The 18,313-nt window shown below is 41.3% G+C and overlaps 1 protein-coding gene across 3 annotated transcripts in view; it reads right to left on the bottom strand.

Annotated features, from left to right (window-relative positions):
* IGSF21 (immunoglobin superfamily member 21) overlaps positions 1–18,313 on the bottom strand; it is a 298,172-nt gene that overhangs the window by 182,270 nt on the left and 97,589 nt on the right. For all 3 annotated transcript variants that reach the window (XM_033921577.1, XM_033921576.1, XM_033921578.1), the window contains one exon: positions 3,842–3,963. In XM_033921577.1, the coding sequence (XP_033777468.1) occupies positions 3,842–3,963 (122 nt within the window). The remainder of the gene's footprint in view (positions 1–3,841; positions 3,964–18,313) is intronic.

The following is an 18,313-nucleotide window of genomic DNA, read 5'->3' as shown; positions in this document are numbered from 1 at the left end:
CTGAATCCAGAGTCCTTGTACAATTGAGTCATTCTGCCACTGGAGCTACAAACTACAGAGCAGTCACTTAGCATCACAATAAATGATTTATAAAAAAAAAAGAAAGAAATGAACAGAATAATTCTCCAGGGCCTGAGACTGTGCAGAGGAAAGAATATGATTTCAGAGATAAATGCTATTCATCCCGTATTCAGCTGCAGGCCTCGAATACACGGGCAGCAGATGAGATGAAAAGAGCACAAAGAGTTCAAGGGAATTGTTCGAGGTCATGTTATAGCGAAGGTCAGCATGCCAGCAAAAGAGAATGAGATTCAAGATTCAGTGCATGTACCGTAGGATAATGACCCCCTTGCAGGCCCTATAGCTGTCAGGGCAGGTGGGTCCCTTCGTCCTCTTCTGCAACCTTTTGTCATTTCACCTTCCTCCTTGTTAAACCTTTGTAACATTTTGTTCCCAGTGTCCTATTGGACAGCTACATTTTCACTCTCCCACCCATGTCTCTGTCTTCCCTCCCTCCAGTCGCTCTATTCTGCAATCTCTGCCCCTCTCACTAATACCTTCAAATTTGATAGGATCTGCATTCATAGGTAAATCTGTCTGCTTCCTATTTCCTAACAGCAATCGAAGTGGGGTCCAAATCTTCTCTGCCTATGAAACACGGTGTTGGCTTTTCCTCTGCTTCGCCTCTCTCTCCTCCTCCCCTTCCTGGGTTTCTCGTCTCATTCTGACTTTCTCAAACACAACCATTAGATCAGCTCTGAAACACTGTTTTGCTGAGCTTGAGGATTTCATGGGCTTAGTGTGTCCAGCAAACCCTTTCTCTTCCAGGGAAAAGCAGACTTTACACTTTCAGTCACTAAACCTCCAATCAATTCCTTTCTTTTAGGAATTTACAAATAAACAGAACTCACTCCCGGAGAAAGTGACATCCTGAATAATTCTAAAACTGTATGGCGCTCACTTTACCCCCTTCTGGTGTCTTATGATGTCTGTAGAGCCCCAGCAAGCTTTCCAGATGTCTGGGAAGAAGCCCTCATTGACAGAGCTTAAGTGATGCCGAGTGTCCCTCCCCATCATGTTTGGCATGATGGTTTCAACAGGGGGGGGGGGGGGGGGTTGGGACTCACAAGGAACAGTAGACATGGCTCTGATCACCTTTGTTGGGCAAACTAGAAGGACCATGTGGGTCTTTTCCTGCCATTGAAAGGGATGAAACCCTGCTAGAATGAGAGGTTCTTTCTGCTTGGAGAATCCAAATTCATCACCTGATATATGCAGAAATCAGGAGAACGAGATCATGAACTGTAGTAGGTGGGACAGAAAAATGCCCAGTGAACCTGAATGTAACTCCAAATAAATAAGCGCACTGATCATTTAACCTCCCTTTTACAAACCCACACTAGCGGTTTTTAGCGTAGGCCCGCACTGCTAATGAGTGTTGGGAGCAGCACATCGGCCTGAGCTAAAAACTATTAGTATAGGTTTCTGAATCTCACACACTATTGCAGGGGTGTCAAGCTCAATCACATAAGGGGCCAAAATCTAAAACATAGGCTAAGTCATGGACCAAAGTTTTTATTAAGATACTTAAGGGTCCTTTTATTAAGGTACGCTAACCGATTTAGCATCTTAATAAAAGGACCCCTTAGTCTTAGTAGAAGTATAGGGTTCCAATCTCTCCAACCCCACGCCGGCTCTGTGATGTAAACAAAATAAATAAAAGACTTTTCCTCTCTCTTTTAGGACCTAGTTCACACCTGCTGCCTGGGGGGCCACCGCGGGAGCGGACTGCTGGGCGTGATGGACCTATGGTCTGACTCAGCAGAGGCAATGCTTATGTGCTTATTAAAATATCATTAACTAGAGTTCTGATGATTTAAAAAAACAGTATTTCATTCATATTTTCAGAATGGCCATTCTAAAAGTGACAGAAACAAACTGTTGGTCTATGGAGCTCTTTGCATTTCCGGTTCTGACATAACTTAATATTGTGGCTCACCAAGCGTAGTACCGACATCTATGTATAAAGGTTGCTCACCCTTGCTACCTAAAAGAAGGTGGAATCAAAACAAAGCTTAAATAATTTCACACTCTAAATGGAGCACAACCCTGGCCACTAGATGGACCGTCATTCCGGATCATTGTCCAATCTCTTGTGCTGAGCATTGTAGACTACTGCAACAGCCTTTACTTACCTTGCCCTATCAACACAATAAAAAAACTGCAGACCATCCAGAACACAGCCCTCAGACTCATATACTCACTCAGCAAACATGACCACATTACTAATGCATACTTAGAATCGCACTGGCTACCAATAAGAGCAAGAATACAATTCAAACTCTACTGTCTCATCTTCAAAGTAACCCACGGCACGGCACCTAGTTACCTAAACAACCGCTTCCACTACTACCTCTCACCCAGAAGAAGGAGAACGCAGAACATCTTCACCTTCCCACCTCTCAACGGAACTCGTCATAAGAAACTTTACGACAACCTCCTAGGGACACAGGCAGCTAAAATCGACTCTGACATCTCAGAATTACTGATCAAAACAACAGACATAAAAGATTTCCGTAAAGAAATAAAAACACTATTGTTCAAAAAATATCTCCCATCACTCTAACCTCCTCCCAACGAGCTCCCAATCAACACCTTCAGAAACACCCACCTATAGTATCTCCTTGTCTGTGATTTAGAAGGTACTGTAACCCTTCTACACTACACCTGATCTAACTTGATTCAATCGATATATAATATCTCCTGTGATATGTATTATCCTCTGTGACATGTATTATCCTCTGTGTTATGTACCATTCTGTTAAATTGTTGTATCATAATTCTACTGTTCCTGAAATCTACTCTTATCCTGTAATGTAATTCTACTGGAATTGCCCAGACATCTTCTATATTGTAATCCGCCTAGAACCGCAAGGCACAGGCGGAATAGAAATCCCTAATGTAATGTAATGTAATGTAAGGTCCTATTTTAAAGTGAACCGCAGCTCTTTGCTGTAGGAACGTGAAGTGACTTGTGTTGGCCCATCAACTTGTTAGCTTATTTTTCATTTTGGTGTCCCAAATTTACCAGGTTGCCTCCACATACATTTATTACATTTGCTTTGAGATGGAGCTTCCATAATTGGACACAAGGCTTCATCAGCTCCTCTCATCTGCTTACAATATCTGTCAAGCCAATAAGAGCCAGATACAGCCTGCAGGAGTGGACACGAGAACTATCTTAGGCTAGAACAGAGTAAGGTGGGGGGGGGGCTCTTTTTCCTTTGCTCTCTTGCTACTACAGTGTTGCATGTTTCAGAGCCCCTGAGATCACCAAATTAATCAAAGACATATTACGGTTGACTTGAAGAATGTTGGAAGTTAAAAATGGTGATTTCTTAAGTTGCTGATTATAGTAATTCACTGTGTCAAAGTGAGGAAATTTATCAAAGCAAGGTTCTTAACTTTCTGGGTCAGTCTCCCCAGAAACACTACGAGGACCTGAAATTTTGCTCTGTTAACATATTGAGTACATACTCTCAAGGATTCAACCAATGCCAGATCACAAAGCGAGAGAAAGCTAATGGGCCAGAAACATTTTTAGAAAAATGGCTTTTTTTCAAAGTTTTGCTGAATTTGTTTCTTCAACCAGAATCTTCAGATATTTTGTTTTAGCTTTGTCTTTGATTCACCCAACTGTTTCCTCTTAGAAAAGCCATAGTGAATCAAGGCTTAAGTAACGACTCACAAGAAAATTTGTGTAAGGTTAAAGTCTAAGACCTCCAGAAGAACATCACTCTGGCTTCTCTGAATATTTTATTCCTGTTATAAGGAGTCTTACCGCACAGTAGACTGATAGACCAAATCCTCTCTCTTCCGGTAGTTCTCCATATGAGAATAGTTTGTAGAAAACATGGCATCAAAAGTGAAGATTTTCTGTTTGATGGTGCCACCATCTGTCACCTGGAAACAAAAAACAAAAACACCTTAAATCTAAGATGGGTAAAAAGAAGGTTGTATCGATCCTACTTGACCCAGCAGCGGCAATTCATTATGTTCTTATTAAAATTAAAAGAAAAAGCCCCTCCCCCTTTCAAATCACCAGATTTTACCTTGCCCCTCGTAGCTCGGTTGCAAATGGAATGAACTTGACAGTGTTTCATAGTCCTGGGCCAGCAGTAGGGAAAAATGGTAACAGTGACCCCCCCGCTTTCCTCTCCTCACAAGCTACAAACAAGGCATCTTAGGCACCAATGATTCAAAATGGGAACCACTGCACATAGACAAGTGTACGATCTTAACAATATTGCTTCCATTACAAAAATATGGTAATCCCCCTCCCAGAAATGACACAGAGATTTTTGTAAATTGAACGCTGAGGTAGGTTTGCAGGATATCCCTAAGTTATCCAGAACACAGCATTAAAACTCATTTACAAAGCTAAGAAATTCGACCACATAACTCCTTTACTCTGTGACACCCAATGGTTGCCAATTCTACACTGAATAATTTACAAATTACTTCTTCTCACATTTAAAATTAGACTTGTAAACACACTAGCTTTTATCGATAAACTCCTTACCCCTTACACCCCATTGAGAACATTGAGATCAAATACTCAGAATCTATTAGTAATCCCCTCCATCTGCAAAATTGTCTACGTTACTACCGTTAAGACAATCTTTTCAGTCTTGGCCCCCTCACTTTGGAATGCTTTGCCCCTTGACCTATTTGTATTTTTTCTCTACTTATAAAATCAATAAAACACTTTGAACAAAAAAATAAATAAATAAATAAAAAATCTTCCTTGGAAAAATCCTGATGAATGTTCACAGGAAGTAGAAGTCAACTAAGTTCAAAGTGGAAGGAAAGAGGAGAGTCATGAGTGGATGGAAGGTTGGGCTGGTAACTGGACTCTAGATACCCAATGGAAGAATGCCTCAATACTGCAACCACTGTCAGCTAGGACAACCTCTGGGGTGTGAGGTATAGCTTTTACAATTCTGGCATCGAACTACTGCTAGCCTTATAAATCCATAGACACTAAATTTCACCAAGAAATTTAGCAATAGGACGAGGAGAGAAAAGAATCTGAAAGGATGCAAATCTTTCATGGAATAACAGTCATTAAATAAGTTCTTTGCAAAAGAAAAAAACCCCCAGTATGATCTGATGGTAATGCTCCGGGAATAGGGGCTATTTAAACTCCATCAATGAAACCCACCCAAGGGTAAATGTCTTTGTAAAATCAGATCTATTTAAAAAGAACGTCTGGATTGATCACACTCCCTGCGCATTTACATTCAGTATCAACTAGAAGCCCTTCTGCACTTCATTTTATATCTCTGGAAGGGGAGGAAAGGAGGGGGGGAGGCGTTGTGTGTCATAATTCATTCCTCTGGTACTCAATCCATTTTCCAACCTCTCACCCAAGCACTGCGAGTGCCATGGCTCATGCAGACAGAGAGGAAGGGCAGAGGGGACAGCTCAAAGTGGCAAATAGATTTGTTCCCATCAACACCTACAGAAATCGGAAGGCAATAAAGAGATGAGAGAGATGGAGTCATTTAGTGAATCTGAGCAGAGTTCTGGGCTGCCGGAGGCATCAGTCGGTGACATGCATTATTTATCAACAGGACTTAAAATCATATTTTCTAGCAAAAAAAAAAAAATCTAGCGATTTCCTTAGTGCCAGATAGATGTTAACCTCATTGACCTTATGTTCCCAGAAGCCTCTGCTCTTAACTCCTCTATTTTTTTTCATTTTATTTTTTGCTCATCTATACATAGCGCACAATGTCAAACAAAGGCTGTCCAGACTGGTAATTTGCTCTCCCAAAGCCTATTTGGGAGCCGCAGTTTTGACAGAGACAGCTGGTAGCATAGATTGCCTTGTCTTATTTGGTTATTGCAAAGGGGAAGACAGCCACAATCCAATAGAGTTTTGGGAGAGTGTTTGAGGAGTGGTAAAATGCTGCAAGTTGAATGATTGTAAACCTGTATTGGCAGGAGATGGTGAATGCTACAAAAGGAGACACAGAACTGGGAAATGACATTTCATTTCATTTCCAGGTTATGTCACAATCTCCGAGGGCCAGCTGTCTCTAGGACCAGAGTCTGTGCCAGGACATAGAGACAAGTTGACCAAGAAAAAGATCCTTAAAGCATCGCATAGCACACCTGAGAGGCTTTGGTTCAAAAAAGGGAAACAATATGTAAAGCAGATTGATGTCTTCTTGATTTTATTTAACACCCCTTCACACACCCAAATAGAAATGGAGATGGGGAGAGTTCAGCTTTGTCACTAGGCCACTAGGTTACAGCAGGGAGGTTTGACCTGGGCTAAGAAAGTCTCTAATCTCATGTGGCTTTGATGCAATTGACATGATCATCCTTAGGTTTCATTCAGGGCAGATGTGCTCTCTTTAGAAATAAGACTTTAATAACAGACCAGGATGGTTCTAGGCGGCTCACAACGAATGGAGATGAAACATACAGCGATAACTACAATACAAATGGAAATACATCAAATTATAAATATAAAAAACTCTAAAAGATTTAAACATGATGCTTTAAGATACAAACTTATCAAATAGTTGTGTCTTTAACAATTTTCTAAAATCAAAGTAAGAAGAAAGTTCTAGCATAATTTTTCCAAACCAAACATTCAGTTTAGCGGCCTGAAAAGAGAGAGTTCTCTCAAGGAACGTCTTATAACGACAGGATTTAGGAGAAGGATATGTAAACAGATGGAGTCTTATTTGAGTGGCTCAAAGAGAAATGAGGACCAAGATAGCCTGGAGACATACCCAAGAAAACTCTAGACGCAACCAATGAAGTTTCTGATAAAAAAAGAGTAATATGCTTCCATTTTTTTAAACCAATGAAAATGGGTTGTTTTAGAACTTGGGCTTACCCTTGCCACAATCCCCCCCCCTCCCACCCTCCAATAAAGTACATCCCAGTCCTTCCAATAAAAACATCAAAGTTGCCATACTGGGACAGACCGAAGCTCCATCAAGCCCAGGATCCTGTTTCCAACCCAGGTCCCAAGTATGTGGCAGAGAAACCCAAAGAGTAGCAACATACCAGTATTGTGATGTCATAATGCTTCATTCCACCAATGCCTCAACAGTGATGTCACAATGGCTTGACTGTCCTATACTTGGCTTACATAAGAACTGCCCTACTGGGACAGACCGAAGGTCCATCAAGCCCAGGATCCTGTTTCCAACCCAGGTCCCAAGTATGTGGCAGAGAAACCCAAAGAGTAGAAACATACCAGTATTGTGATGTCATAATGCTTCATTCCACCAATGCCTCAACAGTGATGTCACAATGGCTTGACTGTCCTATACTTGGCTCACATAAGAACTGCCCTACTGGGACAGACCGAAGGTCCATCAAGCCCAGGATCCTGTTTCCAAAAGTGACCAAACCAGGTCCCAAGTACCTAACTAGATCCCAAGCAGTAAAAAAGATTTTATGCTGCAGTGGATTTTCCCCAAACCATCTTAATAATGGCTTATGGAGTATGGACTTTTGTTTTAGGAAATGATCCAAACCTTTTTTAAACCATACTAAGCTAACTGCTTTTTGCGCATTCTCTGGCAATAAATTCAAGAGTTTAATTACTCATTGAGTGAAGAAATATTTTCTCTGATTTGTTTTGAATTTACCATCCTCCCAGCTTCCTCCCCAGATGCTCTGGCCAGTGTAGCTGGAATAACTTTTCAGGCTGCAATATCTTAGCTGTTCTTAGCATCAGGGCCCATATGATGCACTGAACTGAGCAAAGTAACCAGAGGTGATGTAGATCTCTTCTACCTCCCATCATACACACCCTGAAGAATAGAATAGCCACATGTATCCAGAACCCACCACTACACATGAAGAGCATACCATGTGAGTCTCATTCTCTTACAGCTTCCTCACAGTGGGGCAACAGCATGCTTCATTACCTGAAGAAGATTCTATTGCCCCCATGGAGAGCATTCTCTTGTGCACATTCCCATCCCCACACACAGGCAGTGGGGAGATGCTGTGTGGCCAATCTGGGCTGCTCGGCACCAGCAGGATTGCACTGTTTGTTCAAATTTGACCTTCAACCCAATCCAAGCAAGGGGAAGAGAGCTGGCCAGTTGTAACCCTAAGGATAAGTGTATCTGCTGTACATACTGACCCAGGGGTAGAAGAGTATGCCTGATTGGAGCAGCAAGGGAAGAACGAGGGAAGTCCAGATCAAATATCACTTATCCTTATGTTCTTCATTGCCTCCAGTGATATGAAAATACTTCTTGTACCTGATTATGACTCACCTCAAGCTACAACGGAAAAGGCTGTGGGTTAAATCCAGAATTTTCCTTTTAGAGGTAAGGATAGTTCCTTGCTCCCTTCTGATGAGGGAAGGGGAAACTGTGACCCCTAGGGAATGGGGTAGGAATTGCTGCTAACATACTAGATATTGTAGAGAAGTCAAGTGCCATTAGGAATCATAAGGGAGGAGCTAAAGTTGGAGATGGATTTAGAGGAAGAAGAGCTGGGCTTTCTTAAAAGATGGAGGTTCAGGGCTACCTTCGATAGATGACAGCTAAAGACTAGACGCTTAAAAGGATGACGTTTAATCCGAAGGTAAGCTTAGTTTATAAAATCCTGCATAGTGTCCGTACGCATGACTAACATTTGCATACACCCATTCAAGCCAATGAAAACCAGGCCTAAATACTTGCTCTTAGGTTATGCACGGATCGGGTGTATTCTGGAACAGCATGCCTAGATTTTAGGAATGCACACAAACTGGCCACACCCCCTTTTGAGATTTCCACACTAGAATTTACGAGCAGCTTAGAAACTTCTAATTAGTGCCAATTATCGCTACTGATTAACTTGTTGTTAAGCAATGAAGTTGCACACTCAAACTGGCAACACACCCCTTCCCTTCCCTCTAGGGATTCAAGACAAAGTTAGACAAGTTCCTGCTGAACCAGAGCGTACGCAGGTAAGGCTAGACTCAATTAGAGCACTGGTCTTTGACCTAAGGGCTGTCGCGGGAGTGGGATCACTGGTCTGACCCAGCAGCGGCAATTCTTATGTTCTTATGGCAGGCTTTTTTCTAGACTAGGCCCTGAAGCTCACCCTTGGAAGTACAGAATTGCCCTTTCTACAGATAGTACAGGAGTGGAGCGTGGACAGAGGCAGGGCCTTCCTGGAACTGATTCGGATAGTTACAATAATCTAATCTGCTTTTCGATAACTTATATGGATAGAAGGCTGTGCTGTGTTAGCAGACAGAATATTCTAGCACTGACCACCTGATTAGGATATTCAGTGCTGACCGTTATCCTAACAGTGGTTCAGATGATCTACAGATGTTTCTCTACACTGGATTCAGTTTAAATGTGGTAAATTCTCTATGGGGGTTTTTTCTCTGCTGGTTGTTACGCTCAAGAACTTCTCAAAGATATAAATTTATTTTCCCCTCTTTTACAGGAATTAAAACACTACAGGCTCCTTTTACTAAGGTGCGCTACCGTTTTTAGCACATACAGGATGTTACCGGGCACTACGCGGCTAGAATTAATGCCAGCTCAATGCTGGCGTTAGCGTCTAGCACGCGCTATTCCCTAACAGCCCTGAGCTGTTTCTCATTCCTATGCATTTACCTTTGTAAAAGTTTGGAACGATCTTCCTTCTGAAATTAGAGAATTACCCTTTCTTCACAATTTCTGTAAATCCTTAAAAATGCTGCTGTTTCAGAAATCATGGATAGATTCTCCCAATTGACATGTTGCTCTTTTCGGTATTTCATAAATTCATGATCTTGTTTTATGTGAATAATTAATGACTGTAAACTAAAGGCTGGATTGGATCGGAACACTTGGTCTCTGACAGGAAGCCTCTTTTCCAAATGATGGCTCTATTTTTTCTGCCTGGCCTTTCAATTCGACAACTCTGCAGCTTTTGTAGCTCACAAACTCTGGACTGTCTCTTCAACGTATCTTCTGGCTTGCTTGTTTCTTGTCTTCCATTTGTGTCTCGCTTGAACCTAAAGTGATGACTTTAAATTACTTGCACGGCCAAATAAATATTACGCCAGGCAAGGCAGGAGCCTTTGTAGCGAGAAATGATGTGTAATTTTCAGAAATGCTACCAGTGCATCAAATCAGCCACCCGTGTCAGGTCCTAAAAAAAAGGATGATTGATGGCTTTTACTGTTCTCCGACATCAGTTTTCTTTCAGGCTTTTAAAAATCCCCAACAGAAATGCTGCAAGGGAATCAGTTACTGTAACTAGCATGAGAACAAAAGCACAGAGGCCTCATTTTAACCAATTTACCATCCCTGGTCTCTGATTATTGGCAGAAAAGAAAGCAACTCTCTTAACATTATTCAGGTATATTCTACAAAAACACTGTTTGACATTGCTAGTAGAAACAGGTATTGGAAATATCCCACCCATATCCACCAACACACTGCATATACACTGCATATACCACACCAGTACAGTTATTTCTTCCTAGGGGAATGATTTGGATGTTTCATAAGACAACAGTTTAAAGAATTCTTTCCAATCCATCTTCTGTTCCGTGTATACCTACACCAGCTCCATGATGCAACCTCACCTGGAGCATTGTGCTCAATTCTAGTCTCCTTATCTCAAGAAAGATATAGCGGCACTAGAAAAGATTCAGAGAAGAGTAACCAAGATGATAAAGGTGATGGAACTCCTCATATATGAGGAAAGACTAAAGAGGTTAGGGCTTTTCAGTTTGGAAAAGAGACGGCTAAGGGGACATATGATTGAAGTCTACAAAATCCTGAGTGGAGTAGAATGGGTACAAGTGGATCAATTTTTTAATCCATCAAAAATTACAAAGACTAAGGGAAGTTAGAGAGAAATACTTTTAAAGCCAATAAGGAAGAAATATTTTTTCACTCAGAGAATAGTTAAACTCTGGAAGGTGTTGCCAGAGGTTGTGGTAAAAGTAGATAGCGTAGCTGGTTTTAAGAAAGGTTTGGAAAAGTCCATAGTCAGTTATTGAAAAAGACATGGGGGAAGCCACTGCTTGCATGGAATGTTGCTACTCTTTGGGTTTTGGCCAGGTACTAGTGATTGGCCACCGTGAGAACGGCTTGATGGACCCATCTGTCTCTCTCTCAGTTAGGAAAGAGTAGGGTAACCAGAAGTTCCCCCAGACATGTCTTCTTTTTGAGGACTCTCTAGGAAGTCCTGGTGGCTTTTCTATTTTGCTATTTTTGTCCAGGGAAACCAGACATCTGGAAACCCCACAGCAGTCATTGCAAGGCCCGTGCACCTATCCAGAGTCCTCTGCCCCCCCTCCCCCCTCCGTCTTAACTGCAAGGCCCTTCGGTAACCCAAGTAGGAAAATATTTGTTGGCGGTTTGTCCATGTTTTGGAAGGTCCTGAGGTCAGGGCCGCATCTGGAGGACCTCTGCGCATGTGTGCATATTGACGAATGACATCACATACATGCATGCCTGAGCGTGATGTCATCTTGCCGACATCCACACATGTGCGGAGGCCCTCTAGACAAGGCCTGGAGCTCCGGGAAGGAGACATAAGGTGTGTATGCGTGGGAGGGGGAATGTATCCTCTTTTTTTAAAGAGGAAATCTGGTAACCCTAGGAAAGAGAAACGTAATAAATGCAAAAAGGCTGCAATTAAAGAGCTTCCAGTTAGAGAACAAGGGAAAAATTTTTCCAATCCCCATGGGATCTATGTCCATCCCCAACCATCCCTGTAAGCTCTGTCCTCATCTGCACAAGCCTCAAACACTATAAGTGTTTGTGCAGCTTCTTTCCCATTGGATAACATTAGTTGAAATGCAGCAGGTTTGTTGCTGGTAGGAACAACGGCAAAAGGGATTCTCTCTTCTGTGTGTCCCGATGGAAAACTAAAGAAAGAGAGAAAAATGAAGGTTTATTTAGTCTGCCTAACCATGCCATCTACTATCCACTCCTCTTTCTTAGAAATCCAACATACTTGTCCCAAGCTTTCTTGAATTCAGATATATTTTGTCTTCCATTTTCTGTGAAAAAAGTATTTTCTGAGATTACATCCAAGTCCATCTCCTTTCATCTTCATCGCATGCCCTCTTATTTCAGAATTTCCTTTCAAATTGAAAGCGATTCACTTCAAGTGCATTTATGCCATGTAGGTATTTAAACATCTCTCAAGAAAAATGTCAAGAGTAACACTCAAAACTCAAAAAATGTAAATATCTCTATCATATCTCCCCTCTCCCGCCTTTCCTCCAAAGTCTACAGATTGAGATCTTTAAGGCTCTTCCCATACACTTTATAACGAAGACCATCGACCATTTTAGAAGCCTTCCTCTTGACAGACTCCATCCATCCTGTTTAGATCCTAGTGATGATCTGATGCCTTCTATATTCACTTTTTTACAGAAAGAGTGATAGATGTGTGGAATAGTCTCCCAGAAGAGGTGGTGGAGACAGAGACTGTGTCTGAATTCAAGAGGGCCTGGGATAGGCATGTGAGATCTCTCGGAGAGAGAAAGAGATAATGGTTACTGTGGATAGGCAGACTAGATGGGCCATTTGGCCTTTATCTGCCGTCATGTTTCTATGTGTCTACTAATAATTCCAGGCTGCAAGTAGCCAAAAGATTAATGATTTTAGACAGCAGCAGGAGAATAGCATGCCTGTATTCTTGAGTGAAGGTCACTGTAGAATTATTATATTTAAACTATTAGGTAGATCACCGGGGAATTTAGGCTGTTGGTCACAGTATGTATGTTATTATTTAATTCCTTAATTGATTATATTAGGAGATAGTTACAAGGATTGCAAATTAGGCTGTCAGTTATATATTATTTTAAGAGCATCCAGGTATAAACCGGGGCTCATATAGCTCTTAGGGCCTCCATAGGAACCTGTTAGATGATTCATGGATCTCCAACCACTTATATCACCCGCAGCCTCTATAAGGAAACTGCGTAGCTCCTGAAGGTTGAGAATAAGTTTAGTGAATAGTCACTCAGCAAGAATTAAAATAAGCACTACATCAAATTTATTCAACACTGGGGGTTGGAGTAATCTATTTGATTGATACATGGCTATTAGATACAGAACTGTGGTTCTTAATTATACCCAACAGGGTTAAACAATTGCTTTCAGTCTTGAACCACAGGAAAACAAAAAAGGAGGCGGGCTCGTGATAAATATTCATAATCATTTTCTTGTGAAACACATGGTTAAGACTGAGTGTGTGGCCTAGTGGTTAGAGCTGCAGCCTCAGCCCCACTTTGCTCCTTGTGACCTTGGGCAAGTCACTTAATCCCCAGTTGCCCCAAGTATGTTAGAAAGAGCGTGAGTCCATTAATTTAGATAGGGAAAAATGCTTGTGATTGCCCTAGAGACTTACTAACAGAATTGCACCCTGTCTCCCTTCTTTGCTAGGCCAAAGGCAACTTTTAATCCACACATTACATTGATAAAGTCTAGAGAGGTTCCTGACATGACTCTATGAGGACAATTTGAAAGGCTGTTTCTACATAAACAATAATGCTTTTATAGAAAGGAATAGATGCCTATAAAATTGTGTGTCAATATGCATCTGAAACTACTCAAGCAAAGGGCAAGTGGATAACGTTGCAATCACGCGAAATGAGGAAGCGTTAGAGACGTAGAAGTTATGGGTTAAGCTGGTGCAGGCTTTGAAAACTGTGGTACTTTCTATTTTGTCATCTACTTTGGATTACTATAATGGTCTGCCGGAGAAATAGATCTGACAAGTTTAAATGGTACAGAACACAGAAGCTAGTTTGTTCATAAGACAGATCAAGAAGAGACAGCGTTAACAGCACTAGAAATTGAGCTTCTGGGGTCCAGTACTGGAGTGAAATTTAAGATTTCATTATTGACATTTCATATTTTAAAATGATGCCCCAAAATATTTAAGATTATCAAATTTTGTAAGCTACCTAAGACTATTTATTTTGTCTATACAACTTACGTACTATCCACAAAGTTCAAGTTCATCTTTATTTGATATACCATCACAGGGAGAGTTTATTAACAGGAAAATACACAGCAAGCACAAGAACTACGGATGAACTGGGAACACAGAAAAGGCGGCACGAGAATTCCACAATGCTCCACAAAGAAGCAGGTTTGGGGTCAAGAGGGAGGGAACACCAAGGGAAGATTTCAATTTGTATTCTGCCAAAGCCCGTACGAGTTCATGGAGAATAGCATTACGTGGACCCAGTTACACATGGCGTAATGACAAATATCCATACAGCTTATAGATTCATTTTATAAACTTCTTAAACAGAAATGTTTTAAAAGTTTTCTAAAAACTATATAACAGCCTTCAGATCTAATTAAGAAGATCATTCCAAATTAAGGGAGCCTGACAGAAAAAAGTTGAGTAAATGCCTTAATTGCCTTTGGAGATGGAAATTGAAGTTAAAATTGCTTCTGTAAAGCATGACCCAGGCTACCCTCAAGTAATGTAATTAATTCCATTACATAATGTGGTACCCGATCATATATAATATAATTCAGTGAATAGACTCAAATACCTGTCTGAATAAGCCACCTTAAAATCTTGGTGAGGGGGTAGATTATGGAAGCTCAGAAGGTGAGAAAGACATGGGGGAAGCCACTACTTGCCCTGGATCGGTAGCATGGAATATTGCTACTCCTTGGGTTTAGGCCAGGTACTAGTGACCTAGATTGGCTACTGTGAGAATGGGCAACTGGGCTTGATAGACCATTAGTCTGACTAGTAAGGCTATTCTTAAGTTCTTCTGGCCATTCCAAAGCATGATTTCTGGAAGACAAGACTTCTTTGGTCATTAGACCATCCCAAGTCAGAAATGCATCCTGTGTTACACGCCCCTTAGAGCTCATGTCCTGCCCACTGCGTCACAGCCAAGCAGAAAAGGCAATGGATAGGATGCAATTTTAACCCTTTTGTGGATACTCCATCAGTTAAGATCAAGTCAAGTACTATCTATTATTGAAGTGAAAGGGGAGAGATTTATATCAAGGATTTTTTTTCTATCATTTACACCAATAGAATGGTACAGCTTGCCTAAGTTATTAAGCAGGAAACTAATAGTAGAAATATTAAAAATTGCTGAAGACTTAGTTATTTACTATTTTACTCATATGTTATGGAACTAGTATGATGGAATAATTGCTTTAAGGAATGGTTTATATGCTTTTATTTGTTTTGAGTTATTATTTTATGAATGTGGTTTTTGGAAACTTCTTCACCAAGTAACGTAACATAACATAACACCGGATTTCTAGACCATTTAACCATAACTTATCCAAAAGATACAATGGGAATTGTTAGGTCAGAAATTTTGAGAAAAAGAGAGTTTTCAGATGTTTTCTACCTTTTCCCCTTGTAACTACTAAACACTGGTCATGGTCTCCATCTCCATCCTTATCTATTGTTTATCTTTAAACCTTGAGTCATCAGTGTTAAATTCGCTTATCTCTACGCCTTCAGTTATTAATGTAAAATGCTCTTGCTGTGAGCTGCATTAATTCCATGTAGAAACTTGTGGGATAGAAGTTGTATTGTGTTTGTTGCTGTGCAAACTTCGAACTTTGCATTAGTGAGAGATTTATGAGATCCCATTTGGGTGTTCTATCAATTCTGCCGTCTATGGGAAACACTTGTCATAGGTGAATAACATTACTTGTACGGTTCCTGTTATGTTTAGGGCCTCTTATTATTCCCCAAGTAAAGTTTTACTTTGTAGTTTGTGCTCAATCATGGTGTTTGGTGGTGGAAGGGAAGAGATAAGGAGCGCATTCATTCTCTCGTATCTAGCAACCTGCAAATCCACCCTTCAGTCTTAACTGCTGCTGGCAGCACTGGAACACCCCCAATATTGAGCAAACTCCTTGAGTATGTCTAGGGATGGGTAATTTCCTTTGGGTTGACTCCTATGGCTGGCAGGATGAAGTCTCTTCCAGGGCAACTTCCCCCACCTCATGCTAATACCTGTGGGAGTGCTGCACCTGTTATCTTACACATAACTGCTTACACCTGTGGTTCCCAGCAGAGAAATACAAGCAATTAGCAACTGTAACCAGACAACTGCTAAAAAGAAGCCGTCATCTTTAATTCATTTATGTGCAGCTGAATTCAATGATTCAGGGATACATACAACAGAGGGTTTTTATAGAAAGTTATACGATCACATTCCAAAAGTAGCTGCTCTTACTTTTCTGCAATTGGGGCATAATTTGGGGGGAGAAGAGGAAGTCTTGCAATGCACCAGGTCTTTACGCAGGTATACAGAGCAATATGTGGTACCCAGAGCATGTCATGTGATTGAATTTGACTGGTTCTTTTGATGTGAAGGTTTGTGTAAAATGTTGGAAGCCATCTTTGTTTTTTTCAGTCTCTGTAGAAGAGCACAGTGGTGTACGTAGCTGAGTGAAAGGATTTAGGATTCTGTTTCGAAAGGGATTTAGGATTATATTAAGTTAGTGTATTTGGACTTTTCTATTGACTAGGGCTGTGCTGAATATTTATTTTTGATTAAGCCGGAATACATTATTCGTATTTAGCCGAATGCCCCAGCCTCACCCCATACAGCCTCTTCTCTTCTTTCCTGCCAGGTCTGAAGGGCCTCCGAGCATATATGGATGCATGTGATGTCATCCGTGCATGCTCAGAGGCTCTCCAGACATGGCGGGGCTTTCCAAACAAACAAACTGCGGCTTTTGGAAAGTCCGGCCAGGCACCCAGACATTTCTGGATTTTCCCGGATGTCTGGTAACCCTAAATATAAGCAGCTGGCATGATCACATGTGCTGATATGATAAAGATTTTTTACACATCGTAAAAGTTGTTGTTTAAGTGGTATATGCAGTAATGTATGTGAGGAGTTTCTGGGTAGATGATTATAATTTTGGAAGGCAATAGAGGAAGTCTCTGTATATGGGGAGCTGCTCTTTTCTGTCATATCCATACGATTACCCCAGACCTCGAAAGATACTTCTCTCCATTGATTTAAGACATTTAAAATATCTATGATCTTTATTGGAAGTGCCTTTATAAAATAGGCACTTTTTAGAAGCCCCCCCTCCCCCCACCGTTATATGACTGAGGCAAACCACTGCATGCACAGGAGAAGAAGCGTCTGTACAAAATGCAGACTTTCTCCTGGATCGGCTGTGTGAAGGAAGTAATATACCTTAGTCACACATTCTCTTTTATCAGCATATTCCGCTTTTTTTTTTTCTTTCGGTTGATAAGCAAAGCAGTGGAACAGAAGCAGCCAGAATCGATTTGCCCACTGAGGCCTTTTCAGTCTACTTCATACTAAGTACATGTTAAATGCTAACCCCTAGTTCAGTCTAAAGTTTCTGCAGTCATGCGAGATATGGAGGTCAACATTCAAGAGAGGCTCCTGTCTGCTTCAAAAACGCTCAGTGGTCCATCCCCAGACATTGAAGGGCTGAATATCTGGTCAGACCAGATATTGGGGGAGGGGCGACCACACACAGCAGCCACTTACGTGGAAATTCAATGGCATTGAATGAATATCCAGCCTGCAGTGGTCACTGGCTTTAAAGCACAGGCTGAATATCACGGGATCAGCGTGAACAAAGGTTTTCTAATACCGAACATTAATTACTAAGAGATTCAACCGCAGATGTGCATACAAAAAGCACGTGCACACACAGAAGTCCTTGAGCCGTGCTCTATATGCTTTTTAATGAAAACTTCACTTTTTCCCTGTTTTTAGGGAAAAAATGAAGTTTACAGTAAAATGTGGAGGGTTACAACCCCCCATAACGTCGGCGCGATGTCTATTAAGTAAAGTGGGGGTTTCCCCAACAAAACCCCCCGTCTGAGCCCCTAAAAACTGTAATTTTCTTCTGCGCGCGCCTCCGTCTTGCGCTCAGTTGTCAGCGCGCGCCTTTGTCTTTTGCGCCGTTGTCTATGAACCTTTCATGTGGACAGTGACTTTCTCCCTTATACTTGTGCTCAGGGGATCGGGTGAATTGTAGCCATCTTGAAATCTCCATACAAGTGACAATTTTATGGCCTGGTTAAGCCAAATCTGTCTGGTGTAGCATTTAACTGGAAGTTTGGGATCTGGGAGATTGCATTCCTGATAAGCAAATAGGGGGAGTATGTGTTGCAGTGGTTAGAGCTACAGCCTCAGCACCCTGAGGTTGTAGGTTCAAATCCTTGTGACACTGAGCAAGTCACATAATCCCCCATTGCCGCAGGTACATTATATCATTCTATAGAGCCCATCGGGACAGACAGAGAAACATGCTTCAGT

This window comes from Geotrypetes seraphini, chromosome 15, assembly GCF_902459505.1.
Source record: "Geotrypetes seraphini chromosome 15, aGeoSer1.1, whole genome shotgun sequence".
In the NCBI taxonomy this organism is placed as follows: Eukaryota; Metazoa; Chordata; class Amphibia; order Gymnophiona; family Dermophiidae; genus Geotrypetes; species Geotrypetes seraphini.
The sequence above is the reverse complement of the archived record's forward strand: the minus strand, read 5'-3'. Positions and strand labels throughout refer to the sequence as shown.